Below are 27635 nucleotides of genomic sequence, written 5' to 3'. Positions count from 1 at the left end.
ACCAGTTCAAAGGTTACTGTAATAGTCCAGATCAGAGGATAGTTAAGGCCTAAACGAAGGCATAGGGACTAGTAAGGAGACTGCTTTGAGGTGCCATCATCAAGAATCAGTAATAATACCATGTATTAAGTGCCTACAGTAGGCCCAGACTCCGTGCCATCTTCATAACAGGCGAGCAAAGCAGGTGTCAGTGCACCAAATTTGCATATACAAGGGCAAAACAAGTTTCGGAGAACGTATATAATCTCCCCCAGAATCACACGGCTAAATAAATGGCTATTCTGGGATTCTATCTGATTCCCAAGCCCAAGGAATGAAGCCAGGTTTCTAGCTAAGGTAATTACTTAGATGATGTCCTTTGCCGAAATGCATAAAGTTCTGATGGGAAAGATCGTGAATGTGGCTTTGGACACCTGGTGAGAAGCCTGTAATATGGTAAATGGTTCTTCATGAAACAGAACCTGATTCTGGCTGACTTGCTGAAAAGGGTATTTCTTGGAAGACTGGGGGGGTGGGTGGCTCACAGAGTCAGTGATAGGCTGGAGATAACAGGCTTCACAAAAAGGTCAGGAAGCCAGGGAGTTCCGGAGGGCTAGGCAACGGGAACTAGTCGTTCACACATTCTTCCCTCCCTTTCTGTTTGTTTGGCTACAGTGCACACTCTGTTTGTAATCTTCGTCCCACTGGTCTTGTTTTCAGTAAAGTCTGGTCAAGCCAGCTCCACCTCCTTCTTCTCCCACCAGGGCCTCCCCTGTAATGAGATTTTTTTAAAAAGTCCTGCCCGAGTGGTAAAGTGCTTGTCCGTGGTCAGAGATGACTGGGGGAGGGGACCGAATTAATGCTTCTGTTCTTCAATCATTCCTTTACCACCTCAGGCTGCCTTTTTTTTTTTTTTAAAGATTTTATTTATTTATTTGACAGAGAGAGAGTATAAGCAGCGGGGAGTGGTAGGCAGAGGGAGAAGCAGGCTCCCCGTTGAGCAGGGAGCCCAATGCGGGACTCGATCCCAGGACCCTGGGATCATGACCTGAGCCGAAGGCAGACGCCCAACCAACTGAGCCACCCAGGCGCTCCCCAGGCTGCCTCTTCCTATAAAACATAAACAGTGTCTTACTGGGTTCCAGCTGCTACAACGAAAATACCATAAGTTAGGTGGCTTAAACCGGAAACTTTTATTTTTCTAAGTTCTGGAAGCGGAGAAGGTCAAGATCAAGGTGCCAACAGATTCAGTGTCTGATGAGAGCCTGCTTCCTGGTTCATAGACTGCAGTCTTTTTGCTGCGTCCTCACATATAGAAAGGCTAAGGGAGCTCTCTAGGGTCTTTTATAAAGGCACTAATCCCATTCATGAGGAGCCCACCCTCATGGCCTAATCACCTCCCAAAGGCCCCATTTCCAAATATCCTCATATTAGGGACTAGGTTTCAACACAGGAACTGGGAGGACACAGTCTATGAGCAGCAAGGGGGGAATTTTCCCCTCCCGAATGCAGAACTGCTTTCCTGCTTTCTTCCTTTCAACGTCCAACAAAACAAGCCCTTTACGCTCAACATGCCAGAAACTTCCGAAACATAAGCCCTTCTTGTACCTAAGGAGAAGTTGAAGGCATGGGAATGAAAACTGCTGAAACAGCAATAGAGATTTTATGAGCCATCAAAGTACTTCTAGCTGTATGGATAAGTCAACACAATGAAAAGGAAAACATACCCGGCCTAAAGCCTTCTGACATCGAGATTCTAACCTGTCCACACCGTGACTTGACTGTTCCCAAGCACCCTCTCTCAAAGAGGGGTGAAGTACCCCCACCGAAGAGATCCTAGGGGAGATCCAGAGGTGGAGACCGTTGGTAGTATGTGGGGCATCTAGAGGAAAGGGGAGAGAGACGCACTTAAAACGCGAAAACTGGAGACCTCGGGGCCTTGTGCGGTTGGCTCTTCTGGCTGAGTCTCCAGTAGGTAGAAACAAGTTCTACCCCTCAGGCCGACCGCGCCTGCAGGCCTGTCACGACCTCACCGCCTCCAGCCCGCCGCAGGGCTGGACACCAGGGCGTACCTGGGGCTTGTGTACCCTCTCAAGGGTCTGTGGGTCCCCGGGGCGGTGCAGTGTTGCTCCCACAGAAAGAACCGCGAGGCGGGCCTCAGCTAGTCGGCTGGCGGGAGCCGCGGGCGAGGGTGGGCGAGGGTGGGCGAGGGTGGGCGCGGCCGCCTTGCGGGCTGGGCTCCCTTCCGGCTCTCGGGCAAGTTGACTACAATAGTACTTATTAGCTAGGGAAACGTACAGGCCCCAACATCCCTAAATCCTCGCACTTGGCGAGTGCAGCAATCGACGACACCACGGGCCTCCGCCGCCCCAAACACGCAGAGAGAGCGGACCGAACCCACCCCGTTCCCCGGCGCGGCGGCGCTACCGCTTCCGCGTACTCGCCGGGCAAGCCGCGCACGCGCCTAGAAGCAAGCTACGGTGGCCCTGCTAAGGGCAAATTATTGACGTGCTACTGGTCTGCAAATCCAATCCGAAAAGTGTGAACTGACTGGGATAATTTAGGAAGGCGGCCACGGAGGCATTTACGGAAGGGGACTTATACATGGACTTGGGAGTAGGAGGGGGTAAGGGGTGGACAGCCGTGCGGAGGAAGAGAATTCAGTCTCCGCCGCCTAACCACCAAGGACTGGGAGCGGACACTCTGGAGGCGCGCCCCGGCTGCCGGGTGCCCGGCCGTGGGGGCGTGGTCTCGCGCGGCCTCGGGCGGGGGCGGGCCCTGATCCGGGCCACGCCCCGCCCTGCCAGTGGCCAAGGGCGCGGCACCCTCACTTCGCTGCAAAGCTGTGGTCTGCACCAGCCGAGCGGAGGTGATCCAGGTGAGTCCCCGCACCTACGGGCAGTGCGGAGCTCCGGCTCTCGGGGCACTTCTGCTCCGGCGCTAGGCACCGCCCCTACCTCTGCTGTCCCAGGATGAATAGGGAGGCGCTCCGTTTCCCCTTTCTGGTCTGTATACTTCTACCTTTCCATCCCCTTTGCCCTCCACGTGCCCTGCATCCTCCCCCGATGGAGTGGGTTTGGCGCGTTGAAATGGGGCCCACCTCGCTATCTGTAACTCAGGGAGATTCTCAAGGTCAACCCTTCAGTGCCTTCCTTTTCTCTCCTCCTCTCCCCGGGCTGTGCAGACCCGGGCGCTCCTTGTTTCTGCCTCCCGGAGCCCACCCGACCTTGCCAAGTGCAGCTCCGGTGCAGAAGATGGGCGGGCGGGACGCTGCAGGGGCAGTGGGCAGTGCAGGCCCGATCGGTGACAAGTGCCCTGGGAGCCCTGCGCCGGCTGCGGATGTGGATGTGTTGCTAGGAACCGTCCGGGAGAACCTCCCAGGGAATTGTGTTTGTTTTCCTGCTGCCTCATAAAAACGTTTGTCGGTTTGTACTGGAACCCTTAACGTGGGTCATTTCCTACCTCTGCCCGAGAGCAGGAGACTCCGCAGGGGAGGAAGACTCTCCATGTACGGTTCTACTTTGGATTTCAGAGAATTTTCCTCCTTATCTGTGTCACTGCAGCGAGCCCCAGGGCCACTGCGGTGGGGCAGCTGCAGGGCGGTGGAAGGGGCAGGAGACTCACTGGTGAGTCATTCTCCTAAGTTGTGGCTTCTGCTGTTACTTTCCTTTCCGACCAGGAGTTTACGAGCTACTTTGTAGCTTAAGGGACAAGTGAGTGTGGAATAGGAGGTAAAGGAAAAGCTGAGACAAGAGGGTGTATGCAGGAAAGGAGTGACAGTTGGGGCTGTAATCTCTCAGCTGGAGAAAGGGAGTCCTAGAGGGAAGGACACTACTGCTGTGCAGACCAATGACTCTCTGCGGTAGCTGTGGACCTAGGCGTGGTCCTGTGGAATTGCTGCAGATTTGAGTTTCCTCTGTGCGTGGGAGCTGCAGCCAGGGCTTCTCTTGGGAAATCTGTAGATCACCGAGAGCCTGCAGTTTGTGGGAAGCACCCAAGGTTATCGGTCAGAGTTATAAGGCTATGTTTTAGTTCAATGAATTCAGTAATAAGAGCATAGTATCCTGGTCAGGGGATCAAGAATGTTTATTCTCACAGGAGTTAAATTTAACCAAGTTAAATAAAACTAACCTCTAAAATCCAAAGAAATCCTTTTACCCCTGGGAAGACATTCTGTTAAGCTTCCATCCTGACACAATGTTACAGAAATAGAAAACTTTCTCAAGCAATTTTTTTTTTTCCTGAACTGATGTTACTATGTATAAAACAGATACACTAGAAAGATCACTGTAGCCAGCTATAGAAAGTGTACACCAGGGGCTTTCTTAGATTAAGGAACAAAACTGGAGAAGGGCAGTCTTTCCCTAATTTAGACTTCCTCCTGTTGGCCGAGAGTCCTGAAGAGACAGTCATGGAAGGAAATTTCCTAACCTGGAGGACAGCAGAGGGAGTGAACAAGAAAGAAGGGCTTTACCCCACTATCCAGAGACATGCTGAAAAGCCCCTGGAGCAATCTGGAATGAAGTGGATGACAAATCCGGCTGTCAAAATGCAATTTAGTGCCTACTGCACAGTTAGCTGTATTTAAACCTATTGTTCCCTGTTTAATATTTAAATATTCTGAATCTATATTCAGAATACAGTTGCCAACCGCAGTTGACCATGAACCATTTCGTATTTTTAAGCAATGTTTGTTTAAAAGATTCTACATAATGCTACAGTTCATGCAGTTGAATTAATACTACTTGTGAGTATACCATCCTCCTAAAAAAGAATTCAGCAGTTATCAACTAGGATACTACTATGTACATGAGAATTCCTGTTTCCCTCACTCTCTCTTACAGTGTCTACCTACCTACCTATCTTTGTGAGGAGAAAAACATCAATGAGGAGATAAGAAAATTGCACTACCTTCCAAATAACATTTGGAAATCCTTTAAGGATTTCATCGTTTGGGATTGTAAGTCCCCCTTATTGACCCTCTGAGTTCTTGCCAGAGTTGACCTGTTCATTAACTGGAACTCGGGTTCTAATACTTCGGTGTCTTAGTTCACTCTTTTTTTTTTTTTTTTTTTTAAATAAGTGGTATTTTATTTCTCCAGCCAAAGCAACTTAAATGATTTTGGCTCAGCGTCATCCTAAGCACAAAGAGTTAAACCCCCCGTTTCAGGCAGCCCTGCTGGTTCTTTCATCCAGAATGTCTGATACCCTGGTACCCTGGTGAGGATTCAGCAGCTGCTAAGAATTAAATACACTCTGCCCACATTTCTTGTGATGGAAAATCCAAGTAGTGCCACTGTGACTCATTTGAGAGTTTTGTTTTCCTCTTGTGGAAGTCAGGGCTTAGTTTCCCCATGACCTTCAGTTCCTATGTAATATGCCAATTAAGGCACAGTTATGTGGAAATCATGACATGAAAAGAAATGCCAATTTCTGTGTTGCTTTGCTCCTTGCAAGCCCGTACACCTGAAAGATTGGAGGAAGTTTTTCCTTCCTGGAATCTCTCCTCTTGTCATACTGCAGTGCTGACACTCATTAAAAGAAATTTAAAAATAAGTTACTTTCTGGACCTTTTCCAAGTTTTTTTTTTTCTTCCAATTAGAAAGTTCTCAGGCTTTAATCAGTCACAGACTTGGAGTTAATTATTAGCTCTCTATTCCTATTAATATATTTTATGCTCAGGAGAGAGTTTGAGGAGATAGCAAAATTCCAGAAGAGGTCAGGTGTGGTCAGACTTGCTCTCCAATCTCATTCAGAGGCAGTAGAAGCAAGGGTGGAAAGCATAGACTCTGGAGCCAGGCTGTCTGGCTGTGTGTGAGTCCAGGCTTCCTCTGTGATGGCTGCGTGACCTTGGGCAGATTACTAAACCTCTCGGATGCTCCGTTTCCTCATCTACAAAAGAGAAATAATAAGATACCATAGGGATGCTGTGAGCAGTTAATACTAGTGAGCTACTTAGAACAGTGCTAATAATTGATTTCTCCTACCACTCTGGTCTGTATCACTGCACAAACCCTTCTAGTCTCTACCCTTCAGACACACTGGTGTCCTTTCTCTTCCTTACACAAGCAAAGCCCTTTCCCGGCTCCCGTGTCCTCACTGTTTTCTCTCCCTGTGTGTCTCTCCCACATCACTTGATGTCCTTCAGAGCCCTTCTCTCAGTCTGCTACTGTCCTGTCTCATGGTCCTCCTGTGTCGTGTCCCTCTACGTCCCTGTGTCTTCTGGAGGGCCAGGACCTTGGCTCTCAGTCTGGATTGCCATCGGCGCCCTGCGCACCTCGCCGCCTGGCGTGGTGCCTCGCGTGGAGCGGGGGATACATCAGGGAAGGAACCGTTCTCCAAGGCAACACTGAGGAAGATAGTAGGTGTGGACTTCGGGCAAGCACTCCATTTAGGTAAAACGTTTGTCCTGCAGCGGTTTTATCAAATCCGCTCCATTTAATGAATTGTTATGTGATTTTTATTTTCTTCTGCGTCCCACGGCTTCTCCCCATTCTTTCTCCTGCCCTCTGAGGTGGGTGCCTTCAGACCATGGGCAATGTCCTGCGGCCTGTCGCTGGGATCACATCCCTTGGGACCTCGGGCCCGGCATGGCCCCGGCCTCCTAGGTGAGGTGCCAACACACCTCTTACCCCATAGAGCCTTGTGTGTCAAGAATCTGGGAAAGTTTGTCATCACACCGTCATGTTACAGTCCACCCTTCCTAGATTCCTGAGTAGCTGAATTACCAGTATTTTCCAGGGGAGACTCAGTTCCATTCAGGCAGAACTATTCCCATGAACTTGGGCATCATGCTCGTCCTGTCCTCTCCCGCTCCCAGCCGGGGCATGCAGTTAGGTATTAATTGTTTTCAGCACTGACAGGTCACCAGAGTGTTGGAATTAAAACAACATGGGAGGGGCGCCTGGGTGGTTCAGTCGTTAAGCGTCTGCCTTCGGCTCAGGTCATGATCTCAGGGTCCTGGGATCGAGCCCCGCATCGGGCTCCCTGCTCCGCGGGAAGCCTGCTTCTCCCTCTCCCACTCCCCCTGCTTGTGTTCCTGCTCTCGCTGTGTCTCTCTCTGTCAAATACATAAATATCTTTAAAAAAAAAAAAACATGGGAAACTTGAATTTTTTTTTTTTTGAGCGAGAGAGAGAGCACAAGCAGGAAGGGCAGAGGGAGAGGGAGAAAGAATCTATAAAGCTGAATACGTTTGGATTATATCACATTTATCTCTTAAAGGGACAGATCCCCTACCCTTCTAACCGTTAGCTTCTGCTTTCCAAGTGTTCTGCCAGGAACATTGATGAGGAATCAAAGAATGTGAGGTCCTGGGATGTACCAGTCGCTGACCTACCTCTGCTGTTCGCCTCCCTGAGTTAATGATCAAGTGCTAGATAAATAATGGTATGCCCATTCAGCTAACTTTTCACTTTTAGCCCTTGGAGAAGTATCTACCAAATGTGCAACGCATTGGTGGGGAGTAGTCATTTTTCCTCACCTGGGTTATTATTCCTTCTCTTAAATGTCCACGCACTTTTAAAAAAATCTAGCTGTCATGTGAAACTTTGACACTCAGACGGATCTCGTAATCTGTTTCATGTAGAAGTGGCCAGAATGGGGGCGGCTGGGTGGCTCAGTCAGTTAAGCATCTGCTTTCGGCTCAGGTCATGATCCCGGGGTCCCGGGATGGAACCCCACGTTGGGCTCCCTGCTCAGCAGGGAATCTGCTTCTCCCTCTCCCTTGCCTCTCCCCAACTTGTGCGTGCTCGCACTCTCTCTCTCTCTGTCTCTCAAATAAATAAAATCTTTTAAAAAAAAGAAGAAGAGGGCGCCTGGGTGGCTCAGATGGTTAAGCGTCTGCCTTCGGCTCAGGTCATGACCCCAGGGTCCTGGGATCGAGTCCCGCATCAGGCTCCCTGCTAGGCAGGGAGCCTGCTTCTCCCTCTGCCTCTGCCTCTCTCTCTCTCTCTCTCTCTGACTCATGAATAAATAAATAAAACATTAAAAAAAAAAAAAGAAGTGGCCAGAACTGGCATTTTGAAAATGTAGGATGGACACAAAGAAGTCCTGTGATTCTTTTTTCTCTCCCGTCATAGAAACAGGGAATTACTTTTGTGCGGCTTCCCTCCGAGTTCTTAAATTTCTCCTTTGAGCTCTAGATGGGTTCATGAGGGTCACTGCCCTCCCTGAGATGATTGTGAGGACCGTTCATTTGTAGAAACAGCTAGAGGCAGAAGTGAGGCTGGGCAGCTGCCCTGGGGTGCCATAAGCAGATCTAAGTAGACACCCGACACAACTCCAGAGTTTTCTGAACCACCTTCCATGTTGGGGACTCAGAAGTCCATTTGGGACGATCAGACCAGTCCTTTAAGTGACCGTCCTTGTGTCAGGCTCATGAAAATGGTGGGTTTTGCCACGTAAAATAAGGAACCATGTATAAAGAAGGTCAGATGAATAGCACAGGGAGCCAGATAAGAATTTTAACGAAACCTCAGGGAATGGCTCCAAGTCAGTCTCTGAGTGCTTTATCATTGTTCCATTCCTGGGTGTGTAAAAAAGGACACCGCTAAGAAATTGCAGGACATTTTGAGGAGAACAATCTTGCAGAAGGAAGTAGGGGGTGACCACTGTCCAGCTTGGCTTTTATCTACTTGTGTGAGGGCAGAGAGAGATGAAAGGTGAAAATCCTTTCTCCCTTAAAAAATCCAGTTGTTTTCATTTAGTTAAAGAAAAGTTGATGTAACTTCATGACTCAGAAGTAATAATTGGAGGCAAGTGCTCAGATCTATAAAGCCTGCCTTTTACTCCATTTGTGCAATGTTGATTGTGCTCTGGGGAGTTACTGTTGGCAGCCGAGAGAGACTTGAGTAAAGAGTGAAGGAGAGCTTCACCCCAGGAGTATTCTGGTGTGTGTGGCTCAGGAAGTGTACTGGGTAATTCTTGGAACTGAAGGAACCCCTGCGCCAGCGAGATAGGGCAAGTGGTGGCGAGAAGCAAAAGGCATTCATGGTGGAAAATAATAAAACAGTCTTCCACAGATGACAGAATCCTGTATGTAAAGCATTCCAAAGATTATGGATCCAGCCCTCCCTTCTCCTGGGCTATGGTGCCCGGGCTGTGTCCCCCCGCTTTGCTCCTGCGGTAGAAGCCCAGGGTGCAGCTCAGGTCGGAGCTGGAGTTTTGCAAAAGCATTTCTCCTCATCGCTCCCTGTGCTGGCAGAAGTACTCTAACTCCTGGGTGACGGGGCAAACCCTGCAGGGTGGTGTAGTAGCGAAGAGCTAGACCTAGGGATCAGTCGGCTTGTGTTCAGACCCCAGCTCTGCACTCACTAGCTGTGGGGCCTTAGACAAGTTGCTGAACTCCTTTTGCCTCAGTTTTCTCATCTGTCAAATGGGGATGATAATACTAACTACCACATAGGATCACTGTGGGGATTGTTGATGTAAACTCTACCATGGGCCTGACAGGGGAGAAGCAGTAGGTCTTATAGGAGGTGTTCAGGATGTAGTGGTGATATTATTTCCCATTTTGCTATTTCTGCCATGTGGGCTGAAAAACTCCATGAGGAGTTAGTTTGGTGTGGAGCCTGCTTTAAGAGTCGCCCTCTCTCTCTCGAAGGAAGGAAAGAAAAGGGAGGAAAGAGGGAGGGAGGGAGGAAGAAGGGTGATTCCCAGGCCCCATTAAGCCCTACAGGATCAGAAACTCTGAGGGATGGGGTGTGTTTTAACAAACATGTCAGGTGACGTTGATGCTAAAGTTTGAGAACCACTGACCTGGAACATGGGACAGCACTGTATTGTGTTTCTGTCTTCATGAAAGTTACTATAGAAAATGTAAGCAGGAGACATATCCTGTGTCCCCAACACATTTGGAGATGTGTACTATTTTCATCAACCAGGGTTCAAGTGCGTGTTAGAATAGCTAACCCATCAGCGGGAACAAACGTGCACACATTCAAAGGCAAGCATGCAGCCCACGGGGGTCAGTGAGGAGTGCAGGCATCATGGGGGAGGGGGTAGGACTTGCACTGGCCCATCCTGGCAGGATCGGACTGTGGGAACGATTCTGAGATGTCCTGCCTCACAGCCCACTTGTTTCTTAACCCTCAGCATGGGGGCTTCCACCTTCTCCCACTCCCCTAAAACCTGGCTGTCAAAGGGTCCCCCTCACCAAAATCAAGAGTGTATTCTTGGTCTGTTCGTGCATCTTGGCAGAGGTGTCCACCGGTTCCTATTTGGAGCTCTTTCTTCCTTACGTTTGGGGTCTGTACTGATCCTGCTCCCTTTGCACCTTGAAAGCTCTTTCCATGTGTAAGAGTTGAGTCCGCCCAGAGGGCCATCTTGGTTAATGGTGGTGCTTGCTTGCTTGGCCGAACACCTTTCCCTTTGGGAAGTGACGCTTCCTCTCCTAAGACTTAACAGTCTCGCACCTTTTCCTCCTCTCTGCCCCTCTTCTTAGTCCCTTGCGGGGAGAAGCAGCCAGTATTGACTGTTACCTGGCTGGTAAAGCCCCTCTCGTGATCTGGATCTGTCCTCCCTAACCCTGTCTCCCAGTGCTCCCACAGTCCGCGGGGCCCGGCCACACCGGCCGCCTTTCTGTCGCGTGAGTGTGCCAGGCTTGTCCTCACCTGGGGCCTTTGCACTTGCCATGCAAGTACTCTTTTTGTGCAAGTACTCACTTTGCCGTGCAAGTACTCTGACCTGAATAGTCTCTGCCCCAGAATGTTTGTGTGGCTGTTTCTTCCTCATTCTTGTGTCAGTGTAAATGTCGCCGCAGCAAGGTCTTCCTGGTCTTGAGATATAATTGACATATGACACTGTGTGAGTTTAGATGTATCATATTTTTTTTTTTAAGATTTTATTTATTTATTTGACAGTGAGAGAGGGAACACAAGCAGGGGGAGTGGGAGAGAGGGAAGCAGCCTTCCTGCTGAGCAGGGAGCCCGATGCGGGGCTCGATCCCAGGACCCTGGGATCATGACCTGAGCCGAAGGCAGATGCTTAACGAATGAGCCACCCAGGCGCCCCTAAATGTATCATATATTTCTTTGATACATTTATTCCGGGCCGTATGATTGCTATTGGAGTGTTAGTGAACACCTTGGCATGTGTGTTATCAGTCTTCTGTCCTCATTAGAATGTCGGTGCCTTAAGGACGGGGATCCCGTCCTGTCCACTGTCGTGTCCCCCACCCCTCAGCAAGTGCCTGGCGTACAGTAAGTGCTTTGATGTTGTGGTCGAATCAGTGAATTAGGTGTTCTTAGACACATTATACTGTCCACACTAGAAAACTGACTCCCTCCCAGACACAGTATGCTGACCACACTGGGAATCTAAGTTCGACCAGCCTTTTGCTGAATTTGAATCTATTTCAAACAGAATCGGAACTAATTTCTGAGTCAGAGCACCTTATTGATTTGTAGGAAAAATCAATATCTCCTTGTTTAGGAAGTATGACTTAAGTAGGCAGACACGCACACTCACCAGTATTTACAATATGCCTTCGTATTTGGGCCAACATTTATTAAGTGTTCATACCAGATGCTTATCTAGTTTCTTTCCTTTATTTTTTTTAAAGATTTATTTATTTATTTTAGAGAGAGAAAGAGCGTGTGGAAGGAGGAGCAGAGGGAGAGGGTGTCCCAAGCAGGTTCTGCGTTGAGCGCGGATCCTGACCCGGGGCTCAGTCCCACGACCCTGAGATCACGACCTGAGCCAAAACCAAGAGTTGGATGCTTAACTGTCCACCACCCAGGTGCCCCTAGTTTATTTCCTTTAATTCCTCCAATCATCCTGTGAAGTAAGTAGTTAGTATTCTCCTGTTTTATAGAGAAATTGGGTAACATTCCCAAGCTTGCAGAGGCAGTGTCTAAACATACATCCATCTGACTCCAGATTCCTGCTGTCTCTACCCCTGTGGATCTTTCCATAGGAGAAGACAAATCGTAAAACAATATTCAAGGGCGCCTGGGTGGCTCACTCATTAAGCGTCTGCCTTCGGCTCAGGTCATGATCCCAGGGTCCTGGGATCGAGTCCCACGTCGGGCTCCCTGCTCGGCAGGAAGCCTGCTTCTCCCTCTCCCATTCCCCCTGCTTGTGTTCCTGCTCTCGCTATCTCTCTCTCTGTCAAATAAATAAATAAAATTAAAAAAAAAAAAAAACAATATTCAAGTCTGCTAGGAGTAAAAACATTTCCAAAAGGATCTCTACTCTTAAATAAGTGACAGGAAATTAAATTAAATATAAAATCTAGTTTCTTTTAAACCTTCAACTTAATATCCTTTCAGTTGAAAGACGGCCAGGAAACGGTTAACTGAAAGCATACACCCCTGCAACTACTAAGAAGGGAGGGGAGGCAGCAGCCCTTCTGTCCTATTTCTGCCTTTCCCCAATACATTCACTTTCATTTTGTAGGGTATGTTTGTATCCAGTTTCTGATCATGGCTATGAAGGGGAAAATCTGGAATTGGGTGTGTGTTTACTTGTTTGCCTGTTTCCCCCAGTAGAACATGAGCCTCATGAGGGCAGGGACCAGAGTCTGGGCTCTTCATCTCCAGCCAGGGGCCCAGCGAGTGGTACACCGCAGGTGCTCAGTAAACTTGAATAAGCAGGTGAATGAGCATCTCTGGCCACAGCGTGGGTTTCGGTGACTGCAGTTCGCTGATTTCCATGGTCAGCACTGGAAACCCGCGTCCTCCTGAATACTCCTGCTTTGCGGATACTTTAGCACGGCTGGCTAGGAGTTCAGAAAAAGAAGTGAATATATATGGTTCCAAGTTTTCATTTGCGGTGTTAAAATAGCAGTTCTAAATGATAAATTCTTAAATGTATATTATCATTCATTCAAACATCCCCTTTTATAATTGAATCAGGGCAGAGACCGTTCACATTAACACACGTAATATAACCCGATCCGTAACATTTGCTGAGTGCTCACCACGTGTCAGGCATCATGCTGGGCGCTAATAGACAGTGTCCCCATCCCTGTCCCCGTGTCTTCCTCGCGACAACCACAGGGGCGGGTGGGTACCACCAAGGTCATCATGTAACAAATAAGGAGGCCGAGACCACTGAAACACGTGGAGGAATTTTCCCAAGGACACGCAGCTAGGAAGTGTGAGAACCGGGTTCGGAGCTCAGTGTCATTCCAGAACTGCATCCTTAGCTGCAAAGAGCACAGAGCAGGTGAGTGACAGGAAGTCACATATGACTATTTGGTTCCATCACAATATATTGCTATTCCTCTGATTTCTCAATTCCTAACTATTGTCAGGCCACTTTCCGTATGATTTTTTGGTATGTATCTGCTCCTTCTGGAAATTATAGAAAAGTACAAAGGAAAGTGTACAATTCACCTGTCTAGAAATGATTATGTTTATGATTTTGATATTTTCTTTTTAAATTTTTCCTGTTATGGATAAAACTAAGATTATACTGTATATACACTTTTTGAAATTTTTTTTTTAAAGATTTTATTTATTTATTTGACAGAGACACAGCGAGAGAGGGAACACAGCAGGGGGAGTGGGAGAGGGAGAAGCAGACTTCCCGCGGAGCAGGGAGCCCGATGTGGGGCTCGATCCCAGCCAGGACCCTGGGATCATGACCTGAGCCGAAGGCAGATGCTTAACAACTGAGCCACCCAGGTGCCCCACTTTTTGAAATTTTTTTAACCTAACATGCTGTATGTGAAGCCCTTTTCAACATCTTTAATTGTGTGCACACCACTTTTAATGGTTATACAATATTCTATTTTATGGGTGCACTATTTATTTAATTAGTCCTCTTTGCTTGGCCACTGTGCTGTTTCTGTTGTTGCTGTTATAAATGGTGCTCAATGGGGCGCCTGGGTGGCTCAGTCGTTAAGCGTCTGCCTTCGGCTCAGGTCATGATCCCAGGGTCCTGGGATCGAGCCCCGCATCGGGCTCCCTGCTCAGTGGGAAGCCTGCTTCTCCCTCTCCCATTCCCCCTGCTTGTGTTCCCTCTCTTGCTGTGTCTCTCTCTGTCAAATAAATAAGTAAAATATTAAAAAAAAAAAAAAAATGGTGCTCAAGTGAATGTCTTTTGAACCAAATCTGAGTTTCTGATTATTACCTCCAGCTAGCTGCCCAGTGGAATTAATGAATCAAAAGGTATGAACGATGTAAAGAATATTACCGTTGTTGGGCTCTTCTCCAGATGGTTCTGTTTTACACTTTCCCACCGCTGTGTAATAGCGCAGACTAGGTACTTTTAAATAGGTACCTAAAAACATTTCTATTTAAACAAATTATAACTGCTCATGGACAAGCTGGAGTGTGACCAGCCTCGAAAACAGTGTGACGATTAACAAACACCAATATACAGCGAGGCGGGTTGCAGAGGACTCTAGAGGTGCCTTGGAAGTTGAGCTCCAAAGGAGCTGTTAGACCACATGCCGTGTGTCTGGCACCATGTCAGAGACCAAGGTCTAGGGCAGAGCTCCCACCCCCAAGACACCTTATCTTCTTGGGTCGATAGAAGGGCTGCTGGTAACACAGAGCAGGTATATAAGCAACAAAATGTGTGCAGCCCAATGAGGGCTCGTGCCAGAGGTGAGGAAGCCTGCACCCGGGAAGCCATCTGCCGGCTCCAGGGTTTGGCATCTATAAACTGCACTGCCTCCCCTTAACCAGTGCACACACCTGCACCCAAACCCACCAAGGCCGATCTTTAAGGGGTGGGAGCGTCCATCCCTCTCTTTGCCCTGGATTCCTCAGAAGGACTCAGCAAATGATAACAGTTTTTTTTTTTGGATCACTGACTGAATTAAGCTGACTCTCTCCTGAAATGACAAACCTTAAACCATATTCCAGTCCCTGTTGGATTTATGTTTTCAACAGCTGTGGTGACAGAGCTTTTTTTCTGTGTTCTGACCTCCTCTTTCTCTGTTTCAAAGGTTTCAGTAGACACTTTTGAGGGGAACAAAAGGGATCCTTAGGCACCTACTTCATGCCAGGCACGGTGCCAGGTGACAAGCATTATGTCGGTTGGAGGTGTCATTCGGGAAAGCCGCCTGGAGTGATGGCTTGCTTCGTTGATTCCACAGGCGTCTGTAGGCATACTCTGTGCTTGGCATGGCGGGTGCCGAACGCGGTCACCCCCTTGGGAACTTAGCAGCTGCTGTCGCTGGCTGCCGTCTCTGGTTTAGCATGGATCACACCAGCTGGGCAGCGCCGACTGCTACGGTGTTGGAAGCAGGACTCCTCACATGGGAGTGTGACGGGGTCAAGGAGGGCTGTCTCCCCATCCTGCAGGCGGCTTCCTGGCCTGTGTTCTAGCGCCTTTGCAGGTGTGTCCAGGGCTCCTGCAGGGAGAGGCTCAGGGAGGTAGGCACTCCCCACTCCCATCTGAGCACACTCGCTGTCCCACGGATAGCTGTTCGGTCTTTTGCAAACCACCCACTCTAGCACTGGACTCTGGGTCCCCATTACTGTATATTCTCTGCCCTTCAAAGGTACTTGTTGTTCCTGGCTCTGCTTGCCCGTACCCAGATTCCTTTTCCCTAATACCCGTTACTGTTGCAAAGTGGGAGCGAGGGTAACTTGCACTAGAGTGTGAATGTCTGACAGGTTTAACCTCCCAGATTACATATATACTTTGGAAGAGGAGCTCAGTAGTAAATGCTAATTTCAGATTGTACATTTTTGAGCAGTCACCTGAGTGTTCATTGCCTGCAACAGAAACATCTACTCAAGAGGTACTTCTCTGTCTAGCCACTTAGCTTCTCCTACCCCAAGTCCGTACAAACCAGAAAAACCAAGGGCAGTGACTAAGCCATGAAATTTTGCCTGTGCCTGAGTATTTGGCGAAGAATTCTAAAACCTGCTCTTCCTTAGTTCTTTCCTCTACGTGAACCTCCATTTCCTTTGCTGTGAGGGGAAGCTAATGGGAGTTTTGTGAGGGTGAAAAGTGAGCTGAAAAGTGCTACATAAACACATGGTGACCCCGTGCTGCCAGGGAGCCTGGCGTCCGGTCCGGAGGCTGGGGTCTGGAAATGGGCTCTCGCTCTAGGACTCTCCCGACTCGCAAACATTGACCTAAGCCAAGTGCGCTTAATTGATTGTCCTTAAACAGGTGGCTTCTGACAGAGTGAGTGACAGGTTCATTTTGAGTGACCTGTCTGGCCAAACGTTGTTGAGCTCCAAGGACATCACATAGGTTGGAAGGCTCAACCGTTGCTATTTTCAAAGAGGTGTTCGGAATTCACCCTATATCTTTGTCTCAATAACTACTACCTCCCCGAGCTGATTTTCTACATTTCAGGAAGCAACTAATTCTAGAAGGGAACGAGCACAGGGAGATGGGGGGGGAGGGAGGCAGCCAGAGACTGCTTGCTTTCTGCAGCCGTTCCTGACGGTGGGGAGAGGGTGGCCAGGAGGCCATTGCTGTGCTGAGTCACAGCCACAGCCCTTTGCAGTGTGTCCCGCCCCCCGCCCCGGGCGAGGTGGGCTGGGCACCCCTGGGATGCAGCTCAGGGTGAAGAATGAAGGAGAAACTGGGGAGAATTATTGTGGATCGTGAGGGGGTAGGGCCAGACTTTAGGACTTCAGCCCTAAATGTCATTTTTGAGACCTAAGGGAAGCGTACTTTTAAAGAACTGAGCTGCTTTCTGGTGCCAAATTCCACACTAAGAAAGGCGCTGTGACCCCAACATCAGCTCTCCATTTGGAATCTAAATGTGAATCCCAGCTCTAGTGCCTTCCATTTTGGACCCTGGGAACATGCCTTACCCTCTGGGTACTCTTGGAAATAGGGATCTTCCGTCTTGCTGGGTTGTTCGTGCAGGGGACGAGAAACACTTTGGGGCAGAGGGGCCTCCTGGGCTTATAGGACAGATTGCAGTGAGCCAGTTAGCAGGAGTGGACATTTTAAACCAAGGACAAGAGACGCAGGAGCTGCTGGCCCGTGGAAGCCTCGCACACGGCGGGCAGACAGTAAGGATCTCGAGAAGCACCGTGGCTATTTCTCCATGTCCCGCCTGCCTCACCTGTCCGGTGACCAAAGCTCAGAGCGGTTGGAGGGGCAGCACTGATCTGCCTTGAGATGATGAGGGCTTCCTCCCACCTGCCAAGTTCTCTTCTCCTTGCTGGCCAGTCTGTTTCTTCTCTTTTCTTTCCTTCTGGGGCAGAATAGTAGCTAAAATAGCTGAAATTGCAGAACACTGAAAAATGCTGAGATTCGCTTGTTCTCTATTTTATGATGAAATTTTTCAAATATACAGAAAGTCTGGAAGAATCATATACTGACCATCCCTATAGCCACCACCTGGTTTCCATAATTAACATTTGGCTGTATTGGTTTGTATTGTCATTTCCTGATGCATTTCAAAATACGTTGCAGGCCTCAGAACATGTCACAGGGCTGGTTTTGAAGTGAGAATTCGATGAGCATCCTGGCTCCCCCAAGCTGCCCAGAGCCGGGTCTCTTAGCAATGTGATAGGCTCCAGAGCTGGGCTCTGCTTTCAAAGCACTAGAACCGGGTCTCCTACCTTCTATACCAGTATGTGCCCCAGGATCAAAGGGAGTCCCGAGGTGCCTGTCCTCAGTGTCGCCCCCTCCATGCCAACAGACACACACACACAAAGACCTTGGAATCGTTGTATACTTACTGTTTCATATCCTGCTTCCCTCTCCCTCCCTCCCTACCTCTCTCCTCGGTCTCTCTCTCTCACTCTCTAATTTAATATATCCTTTAGAATTTTGCCATGTTAACCTTTTTTTCGAAACTATGGTTTTTAAGCAGCTGTGTCCCTCTCCAGCAATGCCTGCTGCCATGGTGTAGCTACATCTTGTAAACGTAATGTTCATCGGGAAAGAACACACGATATGATCCCGCGCTTTTCTGCGTGTACATTGCATACTTGAATAACGGTTCGGTTCTGTTGTGTGATGCACAGTAACATCTGCATCTGCCTCTTCGGAACATCGTGTTTCCTCCCACCTTTGTGACCTTTGCAGGGGGCGCAGCGCCGAGCTGCCGAGCTGCAGGCCTCCTACCATGGGTGCCTGTGGCGCTGGGTGGTACCCTGACGTCTTCGCCTTCTTCCCGCAGAGCAGCATGGCTGTCCTCTCTAAGGAATATGGTTTTGTGGTTCTCACCGGCGCTGCCAGCTTCATCATGGTAGCTCATCTAGCCATCAACGTTTCCAAGGCCCGAAAGAAGTACAAAGTGGAGGTGAGTGGGAACCTAGGTTTGTTGAGGCAAGCGGAAGGAGAGGTGAGAAGCTAGAGGCCAGCACTGGCAGTCTGAGAACCACACCTACTCGAAATGCTGCCCCTTTCGGGCAGGAAGAAGGCAGGAAATGGGGGGCCCTACTGGGAAGCAGTCTCCATCTTGATTTCACTGGGTCTCTTCTGTAGAAAGACCAGCTGTGCTGGGACGAGAACAGCACAGCCTTTGGCTGGAGCTATGTGCCAGGAAGAGTGTTATTTTCTAACGAGGGGTAAACAAGCGGGACCACATCAAACCAAAAAGCTTCTGTGCAGCAAAGGAAACTGCCAGCAAAATGAAAAGCGCCGCCTACTGCATGGGAGGAAGTATTTGCAAACCATACATCTGATAAGGGGTTAATTTCCAAAATACATAATTCATACAACTCAATAGCAAAAAAAAAAAACAACAATTAAAAACTGGGCAGAGGAGCTGACCAGCCATTTTTCGAAAGACTACATACAAATGGCCAACAGGGACATGAAAAGGTGTTCACCATCACTCATCATCAGGGAAATGCAGATCAAAACCACAGTGAGATACCACCTCACACCTGGTGGGGAAGGGCCATGATCAAAAAGACAAGAAATAACCAAAGCTGGTGAGGATGGGGAGAAAAGGGAACATACTGTTGGTGGGAATGTAAATTGGTGTGGCCACTCTGGAAAACAATGGAGGGTTCTCAAAAAATTAAAAATAGAACTACTATATGATGCCGCAATTCCACTTCTGGGTATTTATCCAAAAAAAAAAATGAAAACACTAACTCAAAAAGTATGTGCACCCCCAATGTTCATTGCAGCACTATTTCAATAGCCAAGACCTGAAGTAACCCAGGTGTCCATCAGTGGATGAGTGGATAAAGGAGATGTGGTGTATAAATAGGATGGAATGCTACTCAGCCATAAAAAAGAACGAAAGCTTGTCATTTGTGGCATCAATGGACCTTGAGGGCATTATGCTAAGTGATACAGGTCAGACAGAGAAAGATAAATGTCCTGCGACCTCACTTATATGTGGAATCTAAAAAAACATAAAAGCTACCAGGTACAGCATGGCAGCTGTAATAATTCTATATTGTATGTTTGAAAGTTGCTAAGAGAGCAAATCTTAAATGTTCTCATCAAAAGAAAAAAACTGCAACTATGGTAACGAGACTTATTGTGGTGATCATTTCACAACATATACATATATCAAATCATTATGTTACACACTTGAAACTAATGTGTGTCGATTATACTTGGATTTTTAAAAATAAGTAATAAAATCAACTAAATAAAGAGAGTGAGATGGCAAGTCTTCCCTGGTGTGCCACTTTAAAAATGATGTCGTAAGGTGATTTTCTGTTTCCCAAGTAAAGAAGAAACGTGTGGTGCTGAGGTTAGCCTGGGCTTAGACGTTAGACATAAGGAGGAGGTCTATTAAATGCTTCCTTTCATTCCAGCTAATCTAAAAGGGATAATTACTGAGGTTGTCCCTGGTGAGCAAATTTAAATGTCTATTTCTGTTTAGCAACTTATAAATAGACTCTCTGACTAGAGCTTCTTTTCTTTTTAAATTTTCATATTGGTTTTCCTTTTTTTTTTTTTAAATGGACACATCCATTAAAATTCTCACACACTCAATTTCTATTCTCCCATTAAGGAAAATCTTAGAAGGTTGTGGTATCTGATAGCTCTTGGGAAGGAGCTGTTTCCCTGTGGTGTCTTTGTGATGCATCGGGAACCCAGCAGTCATGGCACAATGTCAAGGGCACGGAGTCTGGCTCAAGCTGCCTCCCTCCCTTGTGCAACCGTGGCACGGACGTACATTCTTAGGACTGGATATTAACAGAAATACATTGAATCTGCCTCTGAGAGTTGAGACCTCACTGCGAGTATTTAAGCAGAAAGTGATCATCTGTGAAGGGTAAAGTAGAAGATGCTTGAGGATAGATTATCTTTAAGGTTGACTGTAACTGAATGCTGCTCTTGACAACTTGATCCACAGCATCCTATTGTTTTCACAGTATCCTACCATGTACAGCACGGACCCTGAAAATGGGCACCTTTTCAACTGCATTCAGCGCGCCCACCAGAACACGTGAGTGTTGGCCCCGAGGGCGCTGGGGACGTCTGCAGAGTGTGTGTTTTCTGCCCAGCACCTCGGTCTTTAGTACTCCGTTTGCTGAAGAGCAGCTGGGATGATGATCACGGGCACCTCCCTAAAAGGGTCGTAAAAAATATGTCTGTGGACAGGTTGAATATTCAGAGTTGTTAGAATAGTGGGGTTCTGGATAATCTGTTCAAAAATGTCTTTCAAGTTGCATTGGCCTTTGACAGCATTTGCAAGGTGCATCCTATCTAAGCTGAGATTGAATGTCCCAGCCCTGGGGAGGGAGCGGCTGTGAGCTCTGGAAGGAAATCTACTCGAATTCTCCACCACCTTCCTCGTGGGCACGTTAGAGCTGCGGACTTGTGCTCAGTGTGCTCTGAGTTACCTTTGATCCCATGCAGAGAAAAGAGGGTGGATCCTAGTGGTGGGGCTTCTCCCTGCTCTCGATGTTTAGTTTTACTCTCAAGTGTCTAACTCAGCAAGTGAGAGCGTAAGGGGCGTAGACACACATCAGTGGGGCACTTTTTTAAAAAAGGTCTCTGTCTATTCCAGGTTGGAAGTGTATCCTCCCTTCTTATTTTTCCTAGCTGTTGGAGGTGTTTACCATCCGGTAAGTTTTTCCAGGGGGTTTTCATCTGTTTGGATTTTTTTTTTTTTTAAGATTTTATTAGTGTGTGTGCACAAGCAGTGGGGAGGGGCAAAGGGAGAGGGAGAAGTGGGCTCCCTGCTGAGCAGGGAGCCCGACATGGGACTCAATCCCAGCATCCTGAGATCATGACCTGAGCCGAAGGCAGACGCTTAACTGACTGAGCCACCCAGGCGCCCATCTGTTTGGATTTAGTTCACTGAGCTATTAGGGAGGAAAGCGGGAAATGGACATTTACCGAACATCTTCAATGTCCATTTAAAAGAATGTCATTCCGTTACCTGTTACAAAGTTCTTTAAAGTAGGTAGAACTTTCCCCATTTGTTATAGCTCAGGAGAAGTCTCTTGGATACTGTGTAACCATCCCAGGAGCAGACAGCGACATAACAAAGTAGAAGAATCAGAATTTGAACCCAGGTCTGTCTGATAGAAGGTTCATGTCCATAATTTTCTCATTTGCCATCGTCAGACGTTGACGGGTTACCTGAGGTTACAACGGTGAACAAAACAGGCCCAGACACCTGGGTTACTGTCCCTTGGGGCCACAGACTGTGAGCACTTAAGTACATGTAGTATGTGCGCTACGCTAGCAGGTGACGCGCGCCACGGAGGAAGACACAGCAGGGCAGGTGGACCGTTGTGAGTGGGGAGGTCAGGTGAGGCTTGTGCCAGTTGCTGAGGTGACAGTGAGGCAAAAGTTAAAGAAGGTGGGGAGCAGGTGCCGCAGATGGCCAGACGTCTTCGGACGAAGAGCGAGGGCAAGGCCCTGCGGCAGGAGCCCGTCTGTCTGTCCAGCGAACAGTGAGAAGGGCAGCGTGGCTTCCGTGGGGGGCAGGAGGCCGGGGGCAGACCACAGGGCCGTGTGGGCCATGACCTCGTGGGCCGGAGAGGTGGTCTGCACTCTACCTGACCTAAATAAAGCACGACTAGCTGGTCCCTCTAGTTAGGCATCCCCTCTCCTGTCCGTCTTCCCTAGAGGACCATTCCTTGTGCTGAGTTCTCTAAAATACTCCATGAACTACTCTGGGGACAGCCGAGGTTTGGCGGTAACCGTGCAACATGATGGCCAAGCACGGCCTGGCAGAAACCAGGTTGCAGATAGTGACTTACGGGCCTGGGGTTTTTGTTTTTTTGTTTTTTTAAAGATTTTATTTATTTATTTATTTGAGAGAGAGAGAGAGAGAGAAACAGCATGAGAGGGGATAGGGTCAGAGGGAGAAGCAGGCTCCCCGCCGAGCCGGGAGCCCGATGTGGGACTCGATCCCAGGACTCCGGGATCATGACCTGAGCCGAAGGCAGTCGCTTAACCAACTGAGCCACCCAGGCGCCCACGGGCCTGGGGTTTTTGTTTTCAGTGGTTTCACACACCTGATCGTTAACCTTGCCCCAAATCAACTAAGCACACAAACAAATCCTAAAGTACTAACCTTACCCCCCGTGGCGCCACTGATGAATGGCAAAGGCACCTGGAGACAGTGGTGCCGATGTTTCTCGAGCCCACACCCCCTCCCATTCTCTCCGGACTCCTCTTGACCAAACGGGTCACCCGGGATGGTGCTCACGTAGGACTCGTCATCTTGCCTAACTTTTACTCTCTCTTCTCAAGGGTCATGGGAAAGGGAAGACATCCCCCCCTCCAAGACCACATATTCTGGGGTGCCAGCATGACACACTCTGCCCACTTTCTCTGGCGGAGCCCCTCAATCCAAGTGCGGGCCGACGTGCCACCTGCTTTGAGCCCCTTCTGGGGGGCGGGGGGCTGGGGGGGAGCCTCACTGAGAGATGCAGTGACAGGCCCATTGAGACAGCCAGGCTTCTCCGCCAGTCCTGCCTTGGGGTCAGTTTCTCTTGGGGCCTATCCTTCGACCCCCTGGCCTGCGTCTCCCTCTCCGTCTCTTGTGCACCCGCACCTGAGTTCCCTGGGGCAAGCCAGGAGGTTTCTTCCAACCCCATCCACCTGGAAGGTCAGCCCTCACCTCCACCATCCACGAGCAGTTCATAGGAGAATCACACACCTTTGATCTTCCTGAGACAAATAACATACATCTACCCTAACTTTGGTGGGGGAGCATTTTACCATATCCACGAAAGTTTTGGTAAAACATTGTGTCATCAGCCCTAGATGTTCCTGAGGATCTGCCTGTTTCTTGGACGCCAGTACTAACCTCGCCCTTTTATTTTAGCGTGTAGCTTCTGGCCTGGGCTTGGCCTGGATTGTTGGACGGGTTCTTTATGCTTATGGTTACTACACAGGAGGTGAGTACATCGTGACGTCTGCCCAGGAAACAAATTTAAAATCCCATGCCGCTCTATCTTTCTTCTTAGCAGGGCTTTAAGAAAAGGGGAAGTAACTTGATAGTTAGGTGAAAGGTCGGCTATCTTCCTTCTTTTTACTAACCTTTGAAAAGTAACAAAACTAAACTTTGAGCATTTTCTATGTGTCAGTCGCTGCTCTAAGGTCCTGGGGTATGCTGTTTAACCCCATAGCGATTCTGTGATGTAGATAGTATGTCCTACTTTATCGATGGGAAAGTCAGGCTCTGCTGGGATTTAAACCCAGGCAGCCTGACTCTGGAGCCCCTGCTCTTAATTCACCACTATAGATGGTGTGCCCGAGAGAGAAGGGGGAGAAAGACTCTTGTGGCTGTACTTACCTCTTGAAAGCGGGAGAACACTCCCAAAGGCCCTGGAGCAAAATTGCTCTAATTATTAACCCCTAATCCTCTTAAGGTCCAAATAGCAGCGTTGTGGCGCATTTCTTGGCATGCGGTATCTAAATTACTGACAGCTTTAGGCCAAACATTGGTCGACCTCTTCAGACCAGTCTGTGACGGGCGACCCCGGAGGCCTTGCTAGAACGGCTTGTGGATGTTGACAGCACCGTCCTTCTGGCACCTCTAGTCACCTCTGCTCTTTCTCCTGTTTCAGAGCCCAGCAAGCGGAGTCGGGGAGCCCTGGGTTCCATAGCCCTCATTGGCCTGATGGGCACAACGGTGTGCTCTGCCTTCCAGCATCTTGGTTGGGTTAAAACTGGCTTGGACGGTGGGTCCAAATGCTGCCATTGAAGAATTATAGGGTGTTTAAAAACTCATTCATTTTGAGTGACTTACTTTTATTTTCAGTTATTTTTTTTTTCTAAATATAATAAAAACTTACCTGGCATTAGCCTCATACCTAAACCTGACTCTGTTGCTGATCTGTTTTTTGAGTCTTTACCTAAAGCAAATAGCCTGTTCCTACTAGATGAGAGAGGTGACAGATACTGAGCCCCCTCCTCACCCTGCCAGAGGATATTTACTTAGGTGAAACTGGGGAAATGTCTGATTGTGGTAATATGTTCCTAATCATGCCACAGCTGTGAAAAATTGGGGCCCAAGGAAGGAAAGTCTTTTAGCCTGAGTTGGGATATAAGATTATCTTATCACTTGCTGTTAACACGTACGGTAACAACAAGGATTTTTTTTTTAATTTCTATTAAAGATTGCTTCTTTTGGGGCACCTGGGTGACTCAGTCGGTTAAGTGTCCGAGTCTTGATTCTGATCTCAGAGTCGTGAGACTGAGCCCCACACAGGGCTCCGTGCTGGGAATGGAGCCTGCTTGAGATTCTCTCCCTGTCACACCTGTGCTGCTCAGTAAAGTAGCCACGAGCTCACGTATGTCTGTCTACAATCAAATGAATAAAATGTAAGTAAAAATCAGTCCTGTAGTTGCTCTCATCACATTTCAAGCACTCACTAGCCCGTGAGGGTTAGAGATGGCGTGTGCACCCGGGCCCGACTCTAAAATCCATGCTTTTCCCACTGTACGCCATCACTTAAGGCTGCAATGCTCTGCTCAGCGACTGGACACGGTCAGCCGTGGCCACATGACCACCTGGAGCCCAGCAGTATGCACTCTACCGTAGTTCATGAGAAGTTTTCCCCAGCATGGAGCAAAAGAAGGAAAATGAGGACTGTTTTCATAAACCTTTAACTTGTATTCTTTTTTATATTAAAATGTCCTTTACAAAATGATGGTGGTGATGAATGGTATTTTGGGTCCAGACTTGAAAAAAATTAAGACGTTACAACAGGCTAGGGTTATGGTTTTGTTTTTTTGGTTTTGGTTTCTCGTGTTTATTTTTTCCTAAGAAGTGCACCTCAGATTAGAGAACTTGCTGTGGTTTCCCTTCTCGTCACACAGAGTATGGACATCAGGGAAGCAGCAGGGGGTGGCCTCGGGACGATGTGACATTTTCACGTTTGTTGGAAGTCTTGACAGGATGCTTTTCAAAGTCACGGGATCCATCTTTGTCATTCTGCTATTACAGAACGGGCTCAAATGAGGTTGTATAAGGAACCCCACCACGTGAAACGGTGCTGTGAGGCCCCCCCACCCAGGGCTCGGCTGAATCCAGTGTGTAGATCTCTGCCATAGAGAATAACCTGTGTCTTATGAGCTTTCTGTTCCTTTGTCTCATGGAGAAAAAAAATTTTTGGTGTAAGTACCGGTGCTCACTGCCACTCAGGCCGTGTATGTCCCAAAGAGTCAGTTTATTTCTGTAGAGAAACATTCTGGGCTTTGCTGTAGATGGAAACTAGAGAACCACGCGGGTCTAATTACTCCACGCTGCACCGCAGGGGGCCCCCCCACCGTGGGGAGCTGTGTGCCCTTGGGCAGGTTTATTAGCCTCCCTAAGCCTCAGTTCACCCAGCTGTAAGTTGGGGATAATGATAACACTTACCATAGAAAGTTCTTGAGCTCAGTCGACAGCACACGGACTGTGCACCCCAGACCAAGGGCGCCACCTGCTGGTGAGGCTGCATGCATCAGGAGGCAGCATCCAGGTGACCTACTACCCTCTTAGGGTCTAAGCAGCCCCCACCCCAGGGTTCGCCCCACTCCCCTCTTCATCCCTCCCAGCACTTGCCTCCAAAGGTGGGCTCCTAACTCACTCGAAACTGAACAGTGTCTCAGGTCCCTCCCTCGAAAGCCGCCCTGTCCGACAGAACTTTCTGACACCGTGCAAAGACTGGACATCTGCATTGTCCAATAAAGTACCCGCTACCCATGTGCAGCATTAAGCACCTGACATGTGGCTAAAGCAAGTAAAAACCTGAATTTTCATTTCATTTTAAATGTAAGTAGCCACGTGGCTAGCGGCTACCGTACTCACACAGCACCCCGGTAAAGCCACACGCGGTTCTCAACCGGTCTGCTGAGTTCAGCTTGGCAGGGACCTGACGAATCTAGATGACCGGGGTGCCTGGGTGGCTCAGTCGTTAAGCGTCTGCCTTCGGCTCAGGCCATGATCCCGGGGTCCTGGGATCGAGTCCCACATCAGGCTCCCCGCACAGCGGGAAGCCTGCTTCTCCCTCTCCCACTCCCCCTGCTTGTGTTCCCTCTCTCGCTCTCTGTCAAATAAATAAAATCTTAAAAAAAAAAAAAAGAGAATCTAGATGACCAGGCCACACCCCAGATCGGTTAAATTAATCTTAAATTTGAAGCTTTCTCTGGGCACTTGTGTACGGCCAAAGTTGAGAACCATTGCTCTAAGAGCAGCGTTTGGCCAACTATTGTGCGTAAGAATCCCCTGGGGGGTCCTGCTAAAATGCAGATCCTGATCCTTAGGTCTGAGGGGGGACGGAGATTCTGGGGCTCTCACAAGCAGACACTGCTGGTCCCTGGGCCACCGTGAGTAGCCAGGCTAACCCAGCCCCTCTGATCCATTCACTTACGCAGACAGTCCTTCCCACGGGCCCAGCGGCCTGACGGTTCTGGCTCCGGGAGTTTGCATTTCTGGGAACTGTATAAAACTTCTGGACGTGAGAGCCTCCGTTTTGAGAAAAGCTCCATTTTCCATTCTAAAGCAAATGGCTAATGAACTCCTGAACTGGGCAAAAGGACCCTTGGACTGGGTGGGAAGTGGCCACTGTCTTACAAGCAACAGCTCGTAAAGCCGTCAGGAGATGGGCTTAGTTAGCAGTTACCCCCTTTGAGAAAGTCCTAGGAGAGGTACACACCCAAAAGTTAACCATAGTTACCCCTGGGAGAGAAGATTAGACGGGGAGGGAGAAAGAAGGGGGCCCTTCTGCCTAACTTTCAAAAAGTGAATCAAAATAACCGGAGAAAAAAAACAAAGACGACGAGTCCAAGAGAATTTCGCTAGAGGACCTAACTTCTTCCAAATCAGAGGAAGGCCTGACCTCCCGGTTAAGTCGGTGTTTCCTGAAGTGTGTTTTGTACCTATTCCTCTTCTGGTAAACGTGTGAAGGACCACAGCTGGTGGCCTCCTGGGACGCACTGTGGATGGCGCGGGCTGGGGCAACTGCAGAAAGCTGCCCCCAATCCGAATCCGGAAAGTTCCCTTCTAAGGCAGGAAGAGACGTGCAGAGGAGATGAAGGAGCTAGAGCTGCGGGATAATTACAGGCGCTCTGGTGGGCTCTAAGTGCCGTCACACGAGTCCTTGTCAGGGGGCAGCAGAGGGAGCTGAAGCTGCTAAGCTGTTGGCCTTAGAGACAGAGGAAGGGACCCTGAGCCAGGGAATGCAAGGGTCGCTCAGCACGCAGGACGAGGCGAGGGAAAGGCTTTTGTCCTGCAGCCTCCGGAGGGAGTGGGGCCCTGTCAACCCCTGAGGTTCTGCCCAGTGAAACCCCCTTGGCCTTCAAGTCTCTAGGCTCGTGGTCATGTGTCCGAGCAGTCCTAGGAGACCGGCACAT

At 48.8% G+C, this 27635-nt stretch overlaps 1 protein-coding gene and 1 long non-coding RNA gene across 6 annotated transcripts in view; one reads left to right on the top strand and one right to left on the bottom strand.

The window, feature by feature from the left end:
* Window positions 1-2395, bottom strand: part of LOC118549305 (uncharacterized) — a 165899-nt gene extending 163504 nt beyond the window's left edge. For both annotated transcript variants that reach the window (XR_013449973.1, XR_004924027.2), the window contains exons 1-2: window positions 2052-2395; window positions 1707-1861 (exon numbers count right to left, since the gene is read on the bottom strand). This is a non-coding gene — a long non-coding RNA (uncharacterized LOC118549305). The remainder of the gene's footprint in view (window positions 1-1706; window positions 1862-2051) is intronic.
* The window catches only part of MGST3 (microsomal glutathione S-transferase 3), a 203524-nt gene extending 179410 nt beyond the window's left edge, over window positions 1-24114 (top strand). Inside the window, exons 1-6 of one of the 4 annotated variants that reach the window (XM_036113590.2) lie at window positions 2700-2857; window positions 18037-18159; window positions 20204-20277; window positions 20842-20899; window positions 23119-23191; window positions 23864-24114. In XM_036113590.2, the coding sequence (XP_035969483.1) occupies window positions 18043-18159; window positions 20204-20277; window positions 20842-20899; window positions 23119-23191; window positions 23864-24000 (459 nt within the window). In that variant the 5' untranslated portion in view covers window positions 2700-2857; window positions 18037-18042 and the 3' untranslated portion in view covers window positions 24001-24114. Of the gene's footprint in view, window positions 1-2699; window positions 2858-17942; window positions 18160-20203; window positions 20278-20841; window positions 20900-23118; window positions 23192-23863 lie in introns of those variants that run through there. The other 3 variants (XM_036113591.2, XM_078078415.1, XM_078078416.1) reach the window with 3 other exon arrangements.
* The last annotated feature ends 3521 nt before the right edge of the window (window positions 24115-27635 follow it).

The sequence above is a fragment of the Halichoerus grypus genome, chromosome 7 (assembly GCF_964656455.1).
Source record: "Halichoerus grypus chromosome 7, mHalGry1.hap1.1, whole genome shotgun sequence".
In the NCBI taxonomy this organism is placed as follows: Eukaryota; Metazoa; Chordata; class Mammalia; order Carnivora; family Phocidae; genus Halichoerus; species Halichoerus grypus.
Note: the sequence above shows the minus strand (reverse complement) of the source record. Positions and strands in the feature narration are given on the sequence as shown.